General features: G+C 39.3%; 1 protein-coding gene across 1 annotated transcript in view; it reads right to left on the bottom strand.

Annotated features, from left to right (window-relative positions):
• The window catches only part of disp3 (dispatched RND transporter family member 3), a 186959-nt gene that overhangs the window by 101652 nt on the left and 66137 nt on the right, over positions 1–19170 (bottom strand). The window contains exons 4-6 of the mRNA XM_048615185.1: positions 10410–10544; positions 7504–7664; positions 5071–5210 (exon numbers count right to left, since the gene is read on the bottom strand). Coding sequence (XP_048471142.1) covers positions 5071–5210; positions 7504–7664; positions 10410–10544 — 436 coding nt within the window. The remainder of the gene's footprint in view (positions 1–5070; positions 5211–7503; positions 7665–10409; positions 10545–19170) is intronic.

The following is a 19170-nucleotide window of genomic DNA, read 5'->3' as shown; positions in this document are numbered from 1 at the left end:
GTTTGCAGGTGTACAGAGCACCTGAATTGAAACATCTGTATCAAAAAGCTATACTGTTAACAGGCAAAGCAGAATTCTTACCAAGACAACAAGTTTTCGAATTTAGCCAATTAATTTAAACCAGGCCCTTCGATACCAAAAAACAATTAAATTTAAATCTGATGGTTTTGACAACATAGGATCATGCCAATGTAAGAAACTGATATTTCATCAAGGGTATAAAAGACGAGGGCATTTGGAAAATCATCTGGCATTTGGAAAGACATTTTGGACTGAGATGAGAAATTTCTTCACCCAGATAGTGGTCAGCCTGCAGAATTCTCTGCCACTGAAAGCAGCTGAGACCAAAATATTCAATATTTTCAAGAAGGAGCTAGATATAGTTCTTAGGCTAAACGTATCAAAAGGGTATGGGGAGAAAGTGGGAACAGAGTTCTGAGTTGGATGATCAACCATGGTCATATTGAAAGGCAGAGCAGGTCTAAAGGGCCAAGTGGCATACTCCTGCTCCTACTTTCCATGTTTCTAGAACTCCAAAGATTCACAACCCTTTGAAAAAGAATTTCTTCTCATCGGAATCGAAAATGGTCAACCTCTTATTCTGAGATAGTGCTCGTGTATCAGAGGAAACAGTATTTAGTTGGTCAAATCAAGAATTTTGAATGTCTCAATTAGATCATCTCTCATTCTTCTTAATACCAGGGGTTATTGGCTGAGTTTATTCAACCCCTCATCACAGAAAACAATTTTAAATCATTTGCTGCGCTACTTCTCCAATGCAAATGATTCCATGCAAGTATATCTTTCCTTCAGTATAGGGTATTGCACATAAGTGCAGTTTTGCTCTGTGTTATCGCATCAAAGCCCTTTATAAATATAGAAAAAATTTTATTTCTGTGCTCCTTGTATGAGCATACTCAAATCCCTCTCAATAATAATATTGAGATAACACGGTGTAGAGCTGGATGAACACAGCAGGCCAAGCAGCTTCAGAAATGAAGAAGGGTCTAGGCCCGAAACCTCAGCCTTCCTGCTCCTCTGATGCTGCTTGGCCTGCTGTGTTCATCCAGCTCTACACCTTGTTATCTCAGATTCTCCAGCATCTGCAGTTCCTACTATCTCTGAATCAATAATAACATTTACAGGTTTTGCAATATTTCCTTCTACTCAAAGTATATAACACCCATTATATTCCATCTTTCATCTTGTTGCCCACTTCCTTAAGATCCCTATATCTTTTTGCAGCCTCTCTGCATCTTCAATTTACATTTCACCTAGTTCTGTTACGTCAAAGAATTTGATACTGTGTATTTTTGTCCAAGTCAGTAATATAAATTATGAAAAGTTGAGCCCCAGCATTGATCCTTCTGATACTCCATTTGTCACAGCAAACTAACTCGAAAATGACCCATTTATCCTTAAGTATCCCTTCCATGGTGCATTGACTTTGGTGTGTCACCTTATTGAATCCAAATATACTATATTTATCCTACTGGTTACAGCCTCAGAAAACTGTAATCAATTTGTTTAACATGATTTCTCGTTCATAAGCCATGTTGAATTTAGCTGATCATACTGAAATTTTTGAATTGTACTCTTAAATGACTTTATAAATGACTTGGATGAGGAAGTAGAAGGGTGGGTTAGTAAGTTTGCCGATGACACGAAGGTTGGAGGAGTTGTGGACGCCGTGGAGGGCTGTTGTAGGTTGCAATGGGACATTGACAAGATGTAGAGCTGGGCAAAGAAGTGGCAGATGGAATTCAACCCAGAAGACTGTGAAGTGGTTCATTGTGGAAGGTCGAATTTGAATGCAAATACAGGGTTAATGACAGGATTCTTGGCAGTGTGGAGGAACAGAGGGCTCTTGGGGTCAATGTTCATAGATCCCTCAAAGTTGCTACCCAAGTTGATAGGGTTTTAAAGAAGGCATATGGTGTGTTGGCTTTCATTGGTAGGGGAATGGAGTTTAAGAGCCGTGAGGTTATGCTGCAGCTCTATAAAACCCTAGTTAGACCACACTTGGAATATTGTGTTCAGTTCTGGTTGCCTCATTATAGGAAGGATGTGGAAGCTTTAGAGAGGGCGTAGAGGAGATTTACCAGGATGCTGCCTCGACTGGAGGGCAGGTCTTATGAGGAAAGGTTGAGGGAGCTAGGGCTTTTTTTTCATTGGAGTGAAGAAGTATGAGAGGTGACTTGATAGACATGTACAAGATGATGAGAGGCATAGATACAGTGGCTAGCCAGAGACTTTTACCCAGGGCAGAAATGACTATTATGAGGGGACATAATGTTAAGGTGATTGGAGGAAGGTATAGGGGAGATGTCAGACGTAGGTTTTTTAAACACAGAGTGGTGGGCGTGTGGAATGCACTGCTGGCAGTGGTAGTGAAGTCACTTTAGAGCCTTTTAAGTGATTCTTGGATAGACGTATGGAGGATAGTAAAATGTAGGGCAGAGTAGTTTGATCTTAGCAGGACAATAGGTCAGCACAACATTGTGGGCTGAAGGGCCTGTACTGTGCTGTACTGTTCTATGTTCTTAAAATTTCTTAATAATTGATTCTAACATTCTCCTGATAACTGATGTCAGGCTTGAAGTTCCCTGCTTTTGTCTACTTCCTCTCTTGAATTGTGGTTTTACATGAGCTGACTTCTAATCTGCTAGGACCATTTTAGAATTTAGGGATTTTGTTTGGCCATCTCCTTTCGAATCTTAGGATTTAGGGCTCCAGACCTGTAGATTTGTCAGATATTAATTTTAAGTTTCTCCAGTACTTTTTCCCCCATCTCTTTCTGGTACTTAATTTGCATCTTCTACGGTGAGGCTAGGTGCAAACAATTTGGTCAATGTCTCTACCTCTTCTCCATTTTCCATAATATTTTGCCCCGTCTCAGCCTGTAAGGAACTTATATTCACTTTAGCTACTCTCCTACTTTTAAAAGCTCTTACAATCTCTTTTTATATCCATGGCAAGTTTACTCTCATTCTAATTATTTTTCAATTTTTATATACAAGTCCTCACCCTTACTACTGCTTTTTGCATATATGCATACAATTTTTATAGATAATACAAATGAAAGGGCTTGTATACATCAAAATCTTACAAATGGATCTGCTATTTGATTCATCCTATGTACAGTGATTGCATCAACCAGCTTTTGGTCTTTCAGGTTAGCTGTTATGCAGTTCAATAGATCCATTAGAAGAATTTATCTCTGGATATTTTTAAAAATATATTCCCCTGATGCTTTAGCAGTTTGAAACTATACAGGGTCTTAAATCTTTAATATAAAAAATGTCCTAATTTAATCAGACAAAAATCTGACAAAATACTGACAGCAAGTTGAAGGACATATTAGGACAAGGAACTTAGATCGTGGACAAAGAGGTAGAATTTAAGTCATGTTTTACAGGACAAAAGAAGTTGAAAAGATAGACACAAGGCCATAGACCAATATGAACACAAGAAAACAATTTTAAACTTGAGCAGTATGTGGACCAGATGCCATGCAGCTCATCAAGCACAGAGCTGATGGGTGAATGAGACTAATACAAACAGTAGAGTTTCAGCATCCTGAGATTTCTGGAGCATGGAGGATCGACAGACCACTGTAATAGTTGGGGCAACAAAATCTTGAGGACTCAGCAGAAGATAAACTGAGGCAGGGACAAGGATAGGTGATATTGCAGAAATGGAAATAAGTGATCTTTGTAATGGAGAGAATCTCAGGTTGGGTGCTTAACTTTATCAAATCGGTTTGCAAGAAATATGGTTTAATCTTGGCCAGGACAGAGAATTGAATGAAGGCTGTCAAACAGAATTGTGGTGGGTGAAAGATGGTGAAATTGCAGGTGACAGGACTGAATGTCAGATCACGAGTCTGGCAACAGTGACAGTGGCAAGACAGATTACAGTGAAGTAGAGATAGTAAGAACTGCCGATGCTAGAGTCTGAGATAACACAGTGTGGAACTGGAGGAACACAGCAGGTCAGGCAGCACCAGAGGAGCAGGAAAGCTGAAGAAGGGTCCTGACCTGAAATGTCAGCTTTCCTGCTCCTCTGATGCTGTGTTCCTCCAGCTCCACACTGTGTTATTACAGCGAAGTAGAGTCAGGTTTCATCAGCACATGTTCCATCATGGGAGGCATTAACAACAAGCCTGCCTTCATTTTATCCAACAATCGAACATGAACAGTTCAAGAAGTCATCTTGAAAAGAACATCAATTGGTGGAAATGGAAACATTTCTGGAGATGCAGTATGGATTGCTATTCCGAAGGCAAGTAATGTTCTATTAATGGATGTAAAGCATTGCTTATAGGGCCTGCCACAGTTACTGCCCATGACTGGGTGCTAAAGGAAATGCATTAAGTATAGTACTTCATTGGCACACAGCTTTTTATTATATTATAATAAGACTAACTTGTGCATCATCTTTGCTCAAGTGATAAAGGTTGTCATCTTTAATTTAGGTGTGTTCAAGGCCAATCCTTGAGTATAATATCTAAGCTGACACTCAGATAGTGCCGCATTGTCAGAGTAATTGTTCATTTGCTGTCATACTAATGATTCTATCACCTTCACCATAAATATGAGAATGGAATTTGGGCCCTTTATGGCTTAGTTGCTCATGCTCACTGAGCAGGATAATTGTTCTTAATGTATTCAGGTGGAAGTTAGAACTTACAGAACAACCATATCAACATTACGACATATTGTGAAGGTGTGTTACAAATCACTTTGAATCTAAGTTGCTGTAGCACATGCATTTCTAAAAGACCAGGTTTCCCTCCTGCTTTTGGCATCTGCCATTGGTGTTTCTTGGAAGGATCTGCAGGTTGATACTCAACTTGTTTGGCCATATTATACAAGTATATCCCTCAGGTATTGAGTCCCAGAGTGGGACTCAAATCCAGACTGTCTCACTCAGAGACAGGGATGTCAACCACTGCACTACATGACCTTCCTCATTACAAAGTTTACTGACTTCTAAAAGCACAGCTACGACATTACATTCCAGTTCAAATAAATACAGAAGAGAGACTTTAAAAAAAACTGCCTCTACCTGGAGTAGCAGGATGCCTCCAGAGGGGAGATGTACAGACTCCAAATACAGAGTGCTGCTGGCATAAGGAACAGAACAGCCATCCAGCAGCAAGCAACTATCAAAGACATGAACAGTCCAAAGTCGTGGACAGCTGGGATCTAGGAAGGAAGAGAACAGAAACATTATTATTATTATTAAAGATCAAAAACAGTAACACAGGTCAAATGGGCATGAATCGATACTGAAAGTGGAATAATCTGAGTTATAGCTCATCATGCTATCTTCAGTTCAAACCTAACTGGGTTGGTTTCCTATCCTGCTGGCAAAAAGGTTTGTACATGAAATTTGTCTTTGGGTATGCATTACATTTCCTGGAGGGTGTAAATGTACTGATTATTTAGGGGTAAACTGACAGATTGTTCAATGAGGTCAAGTTTGTGGCTGGATCTGGAAAATAACTACATGTTATTGGAGAAGATGAAGTGTTGCCCAAGTTATGAAATAAGGCATTAAACTGGAGTAACAAAGAGGGAGCTTTACCTTAAATTAAACTATTTTGATTACTGATGCTGATAACTAAATTAAAAACAATCATGCAACATTAACATTCTTCACATTAATAATTCCAGAAAAGTTACTTTCAAACAACATATTCCAAACATCAACAAAAGGTTGACAGAGGTGAAATATACATTCCTATATTATATTCCAGCAAGACAGTGGTGAAGAAAGAAACCAGAGCCAAGTCTTTACTTTGGATAAATTAATTCTAAGTATATATCTCATGAGTCTACTATACTACTGATTGTCTCTTTCTACTTTTGATTTATCGACCTGTTATGCCTCAACTCTGTAGAAATTACAACCTTTGATGGGATTTGAACCTAGACTTTCTGGCCCAGAAACATAGATACTACCACTGTGTCACAAGACCCCACTTTGGCACTTCATAAAAGATTGAGAGAGGCACTACGGAGATTCAAACTAAAGATCTTCTACTTACTGCACAGGTGGTTAAGCAGGCATTCAATTAATACCCTCCATGTGTTATGCATTCAATTTCAATTTCAATTTCAATTTATACAATTATTATTCTATCTATTTATTAATTGATGGACAGGTGCTGAGTTTCTGAACACAAACTGAACAACTTGCATAGTACCTGAACAAACTGAAAGAAAGTTGACATAGCAGGTTTTTAACTTCCTTCTTGTCACATGCAAAATTGATATTTATTGCTCATCCCAAACTGCTTTGAGAAGGTGATAGTGGCCTGCATAGGTCGCGGTTTGATACTAAGTGACTCGTTATGCCACCTCAGAGGATAATTAAGTCAGTCACTTTTGTGTAAGATTTAAGCCTCATATAACAACAACATGCATTTATATAGACCTATTAACATGGTCAGAAGTTGTATTATGTTATTCAGAAATTATTATCAAAGAAAGTATGAGTCAGAGTTATTTAAGGAGATGTTAGGGAAGTTAAAGTCAAAAAGTTGGAAAACGTGGGCGAGGATGGGAAAGAGTTATGGAGGGGGTTCTGGACCTTAGGGCCTCAGAAGCTGACAGCATAGCTGAGAATGGTGCAGCAATCAAAATCAGGATTGTGCACAAGGCTAGAAGTGAGGAGTTCAGATATCTCATATTTTTATAGCATTAAAAGTTCAAGGTGATGCAGGGATTTGAAAGCATGAATGACAATTTCAAAATTAATTTAAATTTGTTGCTTAACTAACGTAGGCTGTGGAGTACATTGCTAATAGGTGAACAGGCAGTAGTGTGAGTTAGACCACGGATTGCAGAGTTTGTGATGACCTAATGGAGAGTGTTCTATGAGAAGCCAATCAGGGGTCGTTTGGAACTGTCACAGGGAAAGATAACAGAGGTATGGACTAGATTAGAAAGGCAGGTTTCTGTTCCAAAAGGATATTAGAATGGAGAAAGCCAATTTGAAATCAAAATGAGACATTTAGCTTTCGAACTGATATGACGGTTCAGTCATGGTCTGAAATCAACCATAAATTCTTTAAACTTGGACAGGTAGAATAAGTCAGTTTCAGTTGTGTCATGGAACAATAATCAAATAAAGGGGTCTAGTGGTGCAGTGTTAGTGTCTGTACTACTGGCCAGGAATGAGTCCCATCTGCTGTACACGGGTATCATAAATGTCTGAACAGGTTAATTAAAAATAACTATAACTTAGTAAGTTAAAAATAATATATGGGGATTTTGAAATAGCCATTGTAAACACCCTGTTTCACCTAATTAAAGGATTTTGGTCAATGCCTCAATCTCTAGAATAAAAAAAAAGCCCTTGAATTTGACATTATAAACAAACATTTTCATGCAAAAAAAAGTAAACAGAAAGAAACAGTGGAGTATCTGAATCATGAAAAAAGAAGAAATTAGTGGATTATACACAGCATGAAGTTTGTTATAAATAACTGACCTGGGAAAATATATTTGCTGCATAGGCGGCAGCTGTGGTGAATGAGGTGAAAAATGTGGCTTTCCCTGCTGTTTTAATGGTATGAATCATCCTCTCCTGTGGGTTGTGAAGGTGACTTGCTTGCCGGAAAGTATTGATGAACACAAAGACATCATCCACCCCTGAAAATACAACATTTAATTGAAAAAAAGAACAAATTTAAAAAAAACTGAAACACACACAGGAAATGCTAGAAAACCTCATCAGGTCTGGCAGAATCTGTGGAAAGAGAAACAGAATTCACCTTTTGCGTTCAGTATGACTCTTCTTCACAGCAGAACTTCAGTCATATCTGACTCAAAACGTTAACTCTATTTCTCTCTCCATGGATGCTGCCAGACCTGCTGAGATTCTCCAGCACTTTCTGTTTTTGTTTCAGATTTCCAGCATCCGCAGTATTTTGCTCTTCTAAAATAAAATTGGCCTTTGACCATTTCAAAAGATTGAAAGTCTTCATTTTATGTCGATGCACTTGGATGAAATTCTTATGTCAAGTTGGTTGAACAGAGATTTATTTTAAATGGATTAACCCTTTTAAATGGTTGGAAGAGGCAGTTCACACAGATGCACCATTCAAAAGAACAGCAAGATTTCAAATAATGATAAGGTTTTGAGTAAAAGAATTTATAGGGATTTGCAAGTGAACAGAGCTCAGTAAGATGTGGATGGATAGCTTCAAAGCATTAAGCTGGATGGCAAGGTATGATAATGACATCATGGGCATGTCCCTTAAAGGTATATAACTGATCTGCTGAAAGACATAAGAAGAACAACAACAATACCTACTGCATATACGAGGCACATGCGTGCAAATATGAATTACCCAACAAATGATAAATCTATTTGATTCTCTAGTACTTAAGATTCTGAAGAGGTAAGGGCCCATGAATCATAATTTTTTTTTAATAATGGTAGGGACAGTATTATGATACAGTTTGGTTGATGATTTATTTAAATGGCACTCACAGATCATTTGTTATCAGTGAACAGCTGCTTGATGTTAGATTGTTAACACTATTAGGCAGAGCAATGGAAACTTTGAGCAGTTTCCTCAGGTGCACATTACAGTGAGGCACTCAGTTATGTATAGATGAACAGTTAGCTGCAATTAATCAAAGAAAAGATCCCATGTGTTAATATACTTAGCTTGAGTACACCTAAGTACACAACTGAAAACCTGACTGGCAATCCTAAATTGGCACAGTTAACAAAATATATGACAGCCATTCGCTGATTCCTTTCTTAGGCTAATGTCTTGACCAATCAGTGAAGCCATTTTATTTAAAATTTGAACAATGCTTAGCAGTTAACTGCCACTCGTTATTAGTTGGTGCACTCTTCATGGCAACACCGTAACCAGAGTTGACTTGCCAAGTGTTCAGCACTTTCCTCTCATACAGTATAAATGTTGTTCTCCCTTTATTTTGCATTTCAATGATGAGATCAAAATAGAAGGTTTAAACAAAGTGGGTCATTTTTCAACAATATTTTGAGATTACACGGTCAACATTGTCTCTTTTACTTATACTAGAAACAGAACAGCTTTAGTTATGAAAGGGTAAATATGAGTCAGTTTGGACAATAATTTCCAGTGGACTCAGACACATAGGCCAAAACAAAAACTCAAATTGATATTAAGTGATAGTAGGAACTGCAGATGCTGGAGAATCCGAGACAACAAGGTGCAGAGCTGGATGAACACAGCAGGCCAAGCAGCATCATAGGAGCAGGAAGGCTGACGTTTCGGGCCTAGACCCTTCATCAGAAATGGGGGAGGGGAAGGGGGTTCTGAAATAAATAGGGAGTTGCAGTGGGAGAGAGATCCCCTGAGGTTTGTCCGGAGGGAGGAAGGTAACTTCTTCAGGCTAGGCATCCTTAGAAGAGGCTTCGCAGTAGGGGCAGTTCCCTTGTTGTCTCAGATTCTGCAGCATCTGCAGTTCCTACTATCTCTGATACAAGTTAAGAGCTTGTTCATTTGTATAATAAACTTAGAATCCTTTTTTTTCCTTTACTGATTTGAAAATTATAAATGAACATATTCAAAATAAAAACCAAAAGAACTGCAGATACTGGAAAACAGAAATTGTTGGAGAAGCTCAGCAGGTCTGGCAGCAACTGTGTACAGAAATCAGAGTTGAAATTTCAGGTACAGTAACCCTTCCTCAGAACTGATAGTAGCTAGGAAAAAGTTGTTTCTTATGCAGAAAACGGGGTGGGGGGAGCGGGCAAGGAATAAACAATAGGTGGAGATAGCACTCAAAGAGAGAGAAGAACAGTTTGACAGACAAAAGAGTGGATAATGATCAGCCTCGGAGAATGATTGTTTCAACTCATTACCTTGTTGCTGGACAACATCTCTGTCTCAGGCTTGCTGCAATGCTCCAGCAAGTTGGAAGAACAGTGTCTCATTTTCCACTTGGGAACTCTACAGCTTTCTGGACTGACTAGTTCAACAATTTTAGGGCCGACTCACCTTCTTCCATGTCCTTACCCCAACCGCCACACACCAAGCCTTGTTATCACATGGTCTGCTATTACACACAACCCCATTGTTAGCCACTAATAGTCCCCATTAATAGCTATTCATTCTCCTAGGCTGATCATTATCCACTCCTTTGTCTGTCCAACTGTCCTTCTGTCTCATTGGGCTCTATCTGCACCTATTGTTTACTTTGTACCCCATCCCCCACCCTATCTTCTGCATAAAAAACTTCTTCCTAGTTACCATTAGCTCTGGGGAAGGGTCACTGGACCCAAAACGTTAACCCTGATTTCTCTCCACAGACCTGCTCAGCTTTTCCAATGAATATATTCACCTCCTGAAGTTAAAGATGCACAGCAAATGAAACTATTGACAGATCACTCACCAATACCCACAATGACAAAGGCTGCCACTCCATTTAAGATGCCCAGGTACTGGATGCCAAACACTACATGGTATAGAAACAGGGCAACGAGGCAGCTCAAACCAATACTGGCAATGCCAAAGAACGTCAGAAAGGCTGGAGAAACACAAAACAGGTGTGAGATTCAGCATAGATTAAAATGTGCTCTTAAAACAGGGAACAATGAAAAATGTATTTTAAAAAGGTAGCTAGTTAAAGAAAAAAAATCAAAATATTGCAGTTTGAAGTAGTAATACTTAGAAACAAAGATGCAATTATAGAACTTGTTTGTTTTTAACATTCATTTCACTGTCCATTTAATTGACACACATCAAGATGTTACTATTTATGGACGTGCACTATTAATCAAGAATCTTACGTGAGTAAAATGGAAAATTTGAGTGCAATGCTTTTGATTTTAACCATTCAGTTAATGTAACGGTGTACATCTGGTACAGTGGACTTCCAGCAGATTTATAGAATTTGTCATTTCAAGGTAGGAGGAAGTGATGGAAATCCCACCATTCAGCTGAATAAAAGAAGAGAGCCAACAAAATACATTCACAAGTTTGGGGAGAAATGCATATTACGTAAATCAGTAACATTTGTGGATAATTGAGAAATTAACATTGAACAGTTTTGATTTAGTTTGTTAACATATAAAGTTGAGCTGAATAGACAGCTCCCACGAGGTAATCACAGATTTCAGCAGTGTCGCCTTCTAAACCTATAGATAATAACCATGTGGAATAAATGGATGCCATAAGTAATAAAACAAATCAATCGTTGGATGTGAACATAGAAGGTATGGTTAGTAAGTTCGCAGATTACACCAAAATTGGAGGTATAGTTGACAGTGAAGAAGGTTACCTCAGAGTACAATGGGATCTTGATCAGATGGACCAATGTGCCAAGGATTTTAATTTAGATAAATGTGAGGTGCTACATTTTGGAAAGGCCAGTCAGGGCAGGGCTTATACACTTAATGGTAACATCCTGGGGAGTGTTGCTGAACGGAGGCCTTGAAGTGCAGTTCATAATTCCTTGAAAGTGGAGTCGCAGGTAGATAGGATAGTGATGAAGGCATTTGGTATGCTTGCCTTTATTGGACAGTGCATTGAGCACGGGAGTTGAGAAGTCATGTTGCAGCTGTACAGGACATTGGTTAGGCCACTTAGAATACCGTGTGTAATTCTGGTCTCCCTGCTTTAGGAAGGATGTTGTGAAACTTGAAAGGGTTCAGAAAAGATTTACAAAGATGTTGCCAGGGTTGGAGGGTTTGAGCTAAAGGAAGAGGCTGAATAAGCTGGTCCTATTTTCCCAGGAGTGTTGAAGGCTGAAGGGTGACCTTATAGAGGTTTATAAAATCATGACAGGCGTGGATAGGGTAAATAGACAAGGTCTTTTCCCTGTGGTGGAGGAATCCAAAACTCGAGGGAACAGGTTTAAGGTGAGAGGGGAAAGATTTAAAATAGACCTAAGGGGCAACTTTTTCATGCAGTGGGTGGTGCGTGTACGTAAATGAGTTGCCAGAGGAAGTGGTGGAGGCTGATACAATTACAACATTTAAAAGGCATCTGGGTGGGTATATGTATGGGTTTAGAGGGATATGGGCCAAATGCTGGCAAATAGGACTAGATTTATCTAGACTATCTGTTCAGCATAGACAAGTTGGACTGAAGGGTCTGTTTCTGTGCTGTGCATTTCTATGACTCCAATTCAAAATGTATTAGTTATTCATTCATGGAATGTAGCCATCACTGGCTAGATCAGCATTTATTTTCCATCTCTAACTTCCCTTAAGAAAGCGATGGTGAGGATTTTGGACTATTGCAGTTCATGCACATCCACAGTGTGCAAGGAAGGAATTTCCAGGACTTTTGACTAGTAACTGTGCAGGAACGCTGAAATAGTTCTAAGTCAGAATGGAGTAAAGTTTGGAGGGAAATATATACGTAGTGTTGTCCTGATGCACCTCATGCTCCTGTCCTTGTGGATGATAGAGGCTGCAGTTTGGAATGTGCTGTTGACAGAGCCTTGTTGAGTAACTGCGGTGCATCTTGTTGATGGTACATACTGCAGTCACATGTGTGGTGGAGGGTGTCAATATATTCAGGTACAAAGAACAGTACAGCGAGTTCTGGTAGAGAGGATTTTAATCAACCAGGTTGTTTTGTCCTGCATAGTGTAGAGCTTCTTGAATGTTGTTGAGGCTGCATTTACCCAGGCAAGTGGAGAATATTGCATCATATTTACTGACTTGTGCCTTGTAGATGTTGGACAAACTTTGGGGAGTCAGGAGGTGAGTTACTCTCCACTGAGATCCCACCCTATGAGTAGTCACTCATAGTTTGTGGCAAAGTTCAAGTGATGATGGGGACAGGTAGAGAACGCTACTGACAGTCTTCAGTCACAAGCCTGCACACAGGTGGCCGCAGAGTGATGGACACACTCCAAAGATCAGAGCAGATGCGGAATTTGTATCCTTCTGTGCCAAAAAAGTAGACCCAATTTATGGGTACAGCATTGCTCTTCCCCAATCTGGGGAAAGAAAAGAAACAGAAACCCTAAACATATCCTTGTTTACCTGTACCTGCCAGGTTACCAATTCTGAATGGTTACACATTCACTGTGGTCAAGATATAAACAATAAGACTGCTAGTTACTGTATGAAAATTGGTCTATGGAATGTAAGAACACTTCTAGACAACAGTACGAGACCAGAGTGCAGAACAGCCCTCATCACCAGAATGCTGGATGGATATGACATCCATGTAACTGTCTCAAGTGAAACACTGCTCGCAGACAAGTTTCAATGTGATGCAGTTGATACAGGCTACACATTCTACCACACTGGAAATCCCAAGGACCAGCCTAAACCCTCAGACATGGACTTTGATATTTAATTTGAATCGGCATGCAAGCTCGACTCAGCCATCCAGGGTTCAATAACCTTGCAATATACAACATTTGGTAGAGCCTACACTTCAAGAATAACACATACAAATGAGGTCAAAGAAAACAGTATGATGATCTCAGCAAGATAATTAGCGAACCCTAACCTACTCCATCAGGACAAACTCATCAGCCTTGGTGAATTTTTTGCCTTGCTGCAGACTGTAATACATGGAGAGGAGGTATACTGGGACACCACCATATTGGCAAAGCAAACTCCAATGGCCAACTCATCTCTAAATGCAAAGAGTTTGATCTAACCAACAGCAAGCAGTCAAACATTATGTTATGTTGAGGTCGTACAGGATGTTGGCGAGGTCTCTTCTGAAATACTGTGTCCAGTTCTGGTTACCCTGTTATAGGAACGATATTATTAAGCTGGAAATCTATTATAAAGAAGAGATTTACCATGATTTTGTCAGGAATGGAGGGTTTTAGTTATAAGGAAAGGCTGGGTAGGCTGGGACTATTTTCACTGGAGCGCAGGAGGTTGAGGAGTAAACTTATTGAGGTTTTTAAATCATGAGGACTATAGAGAAGGTGTCTTTTCCCGAGGATGACGGATTTCAAGACTAGGGGGCATATTTTTAAGGTGAGAGGAGAAAGATTTAAAAAAGACATGAGGGACAATTTTTTTTTTTTTTTTAACACAGAGAGTGGTTCGTGTGTGGAATGAACTTCCAGAGGAAGTGGTTGATGTGGGTACAGTTACAACATGTAAAAGCTATTTAGGGAAGTACATGAATAAGAAAGGTTTGGAGGAATAAGGTCAAGCGCAGTCAAGTGGGACTAGTTTAGTTTGGATTTATTGTTGGCATGGACTGGTTGGACCGAAGTCTGTTTCCAAGCTGTATGACACTGTGGCTCTAAACTGAAAACAATATGGATGCACCTTAGATTCAAAAACTTGGAATATATCAGACTATGTTATTGTATGTCAGAGAGTTCAGGATGTTGCTTGACCAGCTTGCTTAGGGGTATAAAATGTTGGCTTCCAAACAGATCCTCAGAAGTATTATGTCTTTGAAGACAAAATCTAAGTTGTTGCAGCAAGGGGTCAAGCCACAAAGTAAGCTTGATGTAACTTTTCTTAAAGGCATGGCCAAAAGACAAGAATGAGAATAGAAATTAGCCACATGCTAGGAATTGTTGATTTCCTGAAGGGCAATACTGCCATTGATGATTTTGGAAAAAAAATCAAGGATACCACCTACACTGCAGTATCTGAGGCCTTAGAATTTATTAAACAGAAGTTCCAAATTTGACTTGATAACACTGAAAATATATAGCTAGTTTCCAGAGAAGCACAAAACACTCATAGAACTTATATATCTGGCACAATATCACCTACAAGGAACAGCAGATACCATTGTGCAAAACATGTGCTGTAGGCCAAACTAATAAAAATTAAGAACTAATGGTGGGAAAACATGGCCATTGAGCTTCAAGCAGTTGCTAATAAAAATGCCCTGTAAGCTATACCTGAAGGTCTGTGTTCAGTCTGTGGTCCCAAGACCAACAGTGCAATATCCAATGCACTGAGCAGAAGGCAATCAGCTATGATACAAGATCTCTCTCTTCGGGCAGAATACTTTGACAACCTCCTTAATCAAAAATTCATAGTGTGCAATGATCCCACTGAGCTACTTAATGGCATTACACTCTGGAAGAGCTTGCTCTTGATCCTTCTCAACTGGAAGTCATAAAAGCCATAAAGCAGCTTGCTGTCGAAAAATCACTGGGAACTGGCATTCCAAAGTATTTTGTATTCAGTAAGAATGAAGCATTCAAGTACAAAGGGGTTAACATGGTTAGGAAACGGACTCATCTCTTCAACCTTATCTGTAACCAGGATGCTGCGTTGCAAGACTGCATCCTAATTCACATTTACAAACAGACAGGGAGCAAATCTCGAACAAAAACAGATGTTGCTGGAAAGCTCAGCAGGTCCGGCAGCATCTGTGAAGGAAAAATCAGAGTTAACTCTTCGGGTCCGATGACCTTTCCTCAGACCTGGGTTTTCCAACAACTTTTGCTTTTGTTTCCGATTTACAGCATCTGCAGTTCTTTCGGTTTTTATTTAGACAGCAAATCTATGTGAGTTTCAAAATGGAATATCATTACTTTTAACTGCAAGAGCAACTCTTGCAAGGGTTAATCTCAATCGACTGTCATTCATCTCATTGACTCTGCAGTTTTCAGGCAGGTTGGAGGAAATATAATCTTTGCAGCATGTCAAATTTAAGAAAAAAAGCTAATAGAATGAGGACCTATATATGATATTCATTGATCTGAACAAAGCTTTTGACACTGCAAACACAGAAAGTGAGTGGAAGATTCTGTACCGTTAGAAAGCATGTTCATCAGAGTTCTGTTTCATTGGGTTTGTTATGTGGTTCACACGGAGTACTCCAGAAAACAAAATGCCAGCTGAGCATAGGAACTTGCACCACGGACTGTACCAAACTTAGATATAAAGACAATTTGAAAACCGATCTCAGAGCTTGCACATACATGGAAAGCAAAATAACCTCATATATACTTAAATGGAGGAGTCTCTGCATTGAGTGATTTCAGTGTTTCAGGAGAGCAGAGTCAAGCGTCTTCAGGAACAAGTGAGCACAGCACAAAACCAATGCCTCCATTCAACCTACAACACCGACTTCATTGGCAGTATTTGCAACTGTTAAAGCAAATTAAACCTTGATCCAATGGCACATGTATAATGACAGCAAGCTGGACTGTAACATAGCCTTTTAACTTTTTCTTAAAAGAATGCTCATACATTTAAGTGATGGGAGAATCCATCAGCGATACCAAAGACATGAAGGAAGGTTTCAGCAGCAGATGAGCTGATAAGGTTGAAGTCAGGTAAAGTCACAGAAGTGGAAATAAGTGGTCTTATGATAATGTGAATGTGGTTGTAAGGTCAACTTGGGGGTCAGATATAACACCAAAGTTGTGAACATTTTTGTTTAGTCTCAGATGCAAGGAGTGAGATGGAGTCAATAGTTAGGGGTCTGAAATAGGAGGATTTGGGGAAAATTTCAACTCATCTAGTACTGATTGAAGGAATTGTTGGTGAGGTAGAACTGGATGTTATAAACATACATGCAGAAACTAATCCATTGTTTTTGAATTATGTCAACTGGAGGCATTATGCAGAGAAATAGAAGGAGGCCAATAATCGGGCGGCACAGTGGCTCAGTGGTTAGCACTGCTGCCTCACAGCGCCAGGGACCTGGGTTCGATTCCACCCTCGAGTGACTGTCTGTGTGGAGTTTGCACATTTCCCTCCCTCCCTCCCCCCACCTGTGTGTGCGTGGGTTTCCTCCAGGTGCACCGGTTTGCTCCCACAGTCCAAAGATGTGCATCCCTGAAGAAGGGTCCCAACCCGAAACATCAACTTTCCTGCTCCTCTGATGCTGCCTGGCCTGCTGTGTTCCTCCAGCTCCACACTGTGTTATCTCTGACTCCAGCATCGGCAGTTCTTACCACCCCAAAGATGTGCAGGCTGGGTGGATTGCCCATGCTAAAATTGCCCGTAGTGTTCAGGGGTGTGTAGATTAGATGGGTCTGGGTGGGATGCTCTGAGGGTCGGTGTGGACTTGTTGGGATGAAGGGCCTGTTTCCACACTGTAGGGATTCTATGATTTTATGAATAATAGATCCTTAGGGACAGGTGACATGACGAGCTGTTGCGAATGACCTGAAAGGATAATAAGAGTACATCCAAATGGATTGCTTGTGTGCTAATAAGATTCCATGCTTATTCACATAGGCAATGAGATGGCATCGGGGGATCTTTTTGAAAAGGACAACTGAACAGAATCAAATGTTAGAACAATTTGAGAATTTTTAAAAATAATTTTTCACAAAGGATTGTTCATGACAGATTTACTCTAAAATCTAAAAACAGGAAATTCAAAGCTCAGGTCTCCAGAAAGAATTTAGTGTTATGAGTGAGAAGTTAAATTTTGCAAGCATTCTGTCAGTTTTCTTTAGAAGAATGTTGTGTATGTACTCTTTGTGCACAACCTGGCTGCAAAATTGGAAAAGTGAAAACGATGGTTTTGTTTTGACAAGTGCACATACCTTTGATGTAGACACACACAAGAGTCTACTAAAAATAATGCACTTATGAATTTTTGTTCAAACTAAACAAGTTAAAGAGGTAGTGATGGCTCAACACTTTTGAGGCACAAGAGTTTTCAATATGGAGCATAATAATCTCAGAGCTCAAACATTTGGACTTCACATACAACAAAAGTATTTTCAAAACATAATTACAAAAATGCTAATTTTCCAGTGATTATAATATTTGTTCTTGCACAACTACAAGCATTCATACAATTTGTGCTTTCCAGCCATGTTTTCTAAAAGAAATGAAACATCTATTTGCAATTAACCTCTCCAATCATTTTGTTGCCCTAGTTTATGAATTGAGAACATCTGGCTTGTCTTGGATAAGAGACGTACAAATGCACATCGCCTCTGAAGCTTTATTGTGCCCCTACAGAGCACAGCAACATAGAGCTCAAAAGCAGTTCACCGAATCACTTTCTGTGAAATTCATTTTAGAATCTGACATCCATTAATAGTGTGAATAATAATTTGAACCAATTTGTTAATTCATAGATTTGATTTTTTGCTGCATCGTTCTGTCATGCAGATCAAACTTTCAGAAAAATCTATCCCTTCCATCATTGTGGTCAGCTGAATAGATAACAGATGATTTTCCAAAATTTCATGGATTCTCGACCATTTGTTCCTCAAACAAAAAAATTATCAGGTCATTTATTTAATTGTTATTTGTGGGACTTTGCTATTGCAAATTACAAAATAGTCTTGCAAATTGGCGGCCACTTCTTCCTACATTACAACAGTGATTACACTTTACCTGTACATCACTAGCAGCTATGGGATGTCCTGGGAAAAGGCATAAAAGCAACTCATTTTTCTTTTCCTCAATAGGAATAAATTCTGCCATGATTGGAAATCTGAAAGGAATACAGAGAATGCCGGAAAAATTCAACAGGTCTAATAACATCAGTAGAGACAGAAGCAGAAGAGTCATACTGGACTTGAAATGTTAAATTTGTTTCTTTCTCCACAGATGCTGCCAGACCTGTCGAGGTTCTCCAGCACTCTCTGTGCCTGATCCATTTTTTTTCCTTTCTGATAAGCTGTTTCTAAGAATTACATCTGTTCAGTCTTCGCAGTTTCAATCAAATAGTAACAAATTCTCCTAAGCTTTTGGAAAACACGAGGCCAACCTGACATACCAATTCCACTGATTTAACTTAACCTCTTTAAAGGAAGGTGCCACCCTTCCAACTTCTCAAGGTGGTTCAATTTAGGACTTTAGTGGAGCTGCTGTTAAATTTACACTCATCCCTTTAACACATACATTTATTGCCCATCTTCACTACCATCACAGTATGCAACAAAGATTTTTTTGGAAATGTTAGGAGAACAATAAATTTTAAAAGTCTCTAAGGAGCTTATACAACTAGTAATTGGAGGAATGGCAATGTCTGATGCTCAGTTTGATAAATATATCAAGCCAGACCTCAATTTAATGTTACTCTCAGACTGCAAAGATTTTGAGTTACATGTTCAGTGGGTACATATGATAAATCTATTGCAACTCCATTTGTGCTTCATTAACAATTTCTTGTAAAGACTGCTTTAACACAACTACTCCACAGTCTATGTCCAATAAAAATGACACAGGATGAATTATAAAGCTATTATACAATTGAAGGCCCTACATAATCTTGTAAAC

This window comes from Rhincodon typus, chromosome 31, assembly GCF_021869965.1.
Source record: "Rhincodon typus isolate 14 chromosome 31, sRhiTyp1.1, whole genome shotgun sequence".
Lineage (NCBI taxonomy): Eukaryota > Metazoa > Chordata > Chondrichthyes > Orectolobiformes > Rhincodontidae > Rhincodon > Rhincodon typus.
Note: the sequence above shows the minus strand (reverse complement) of the source record. Positions and strands in the feature narration are given on the sequence as shown.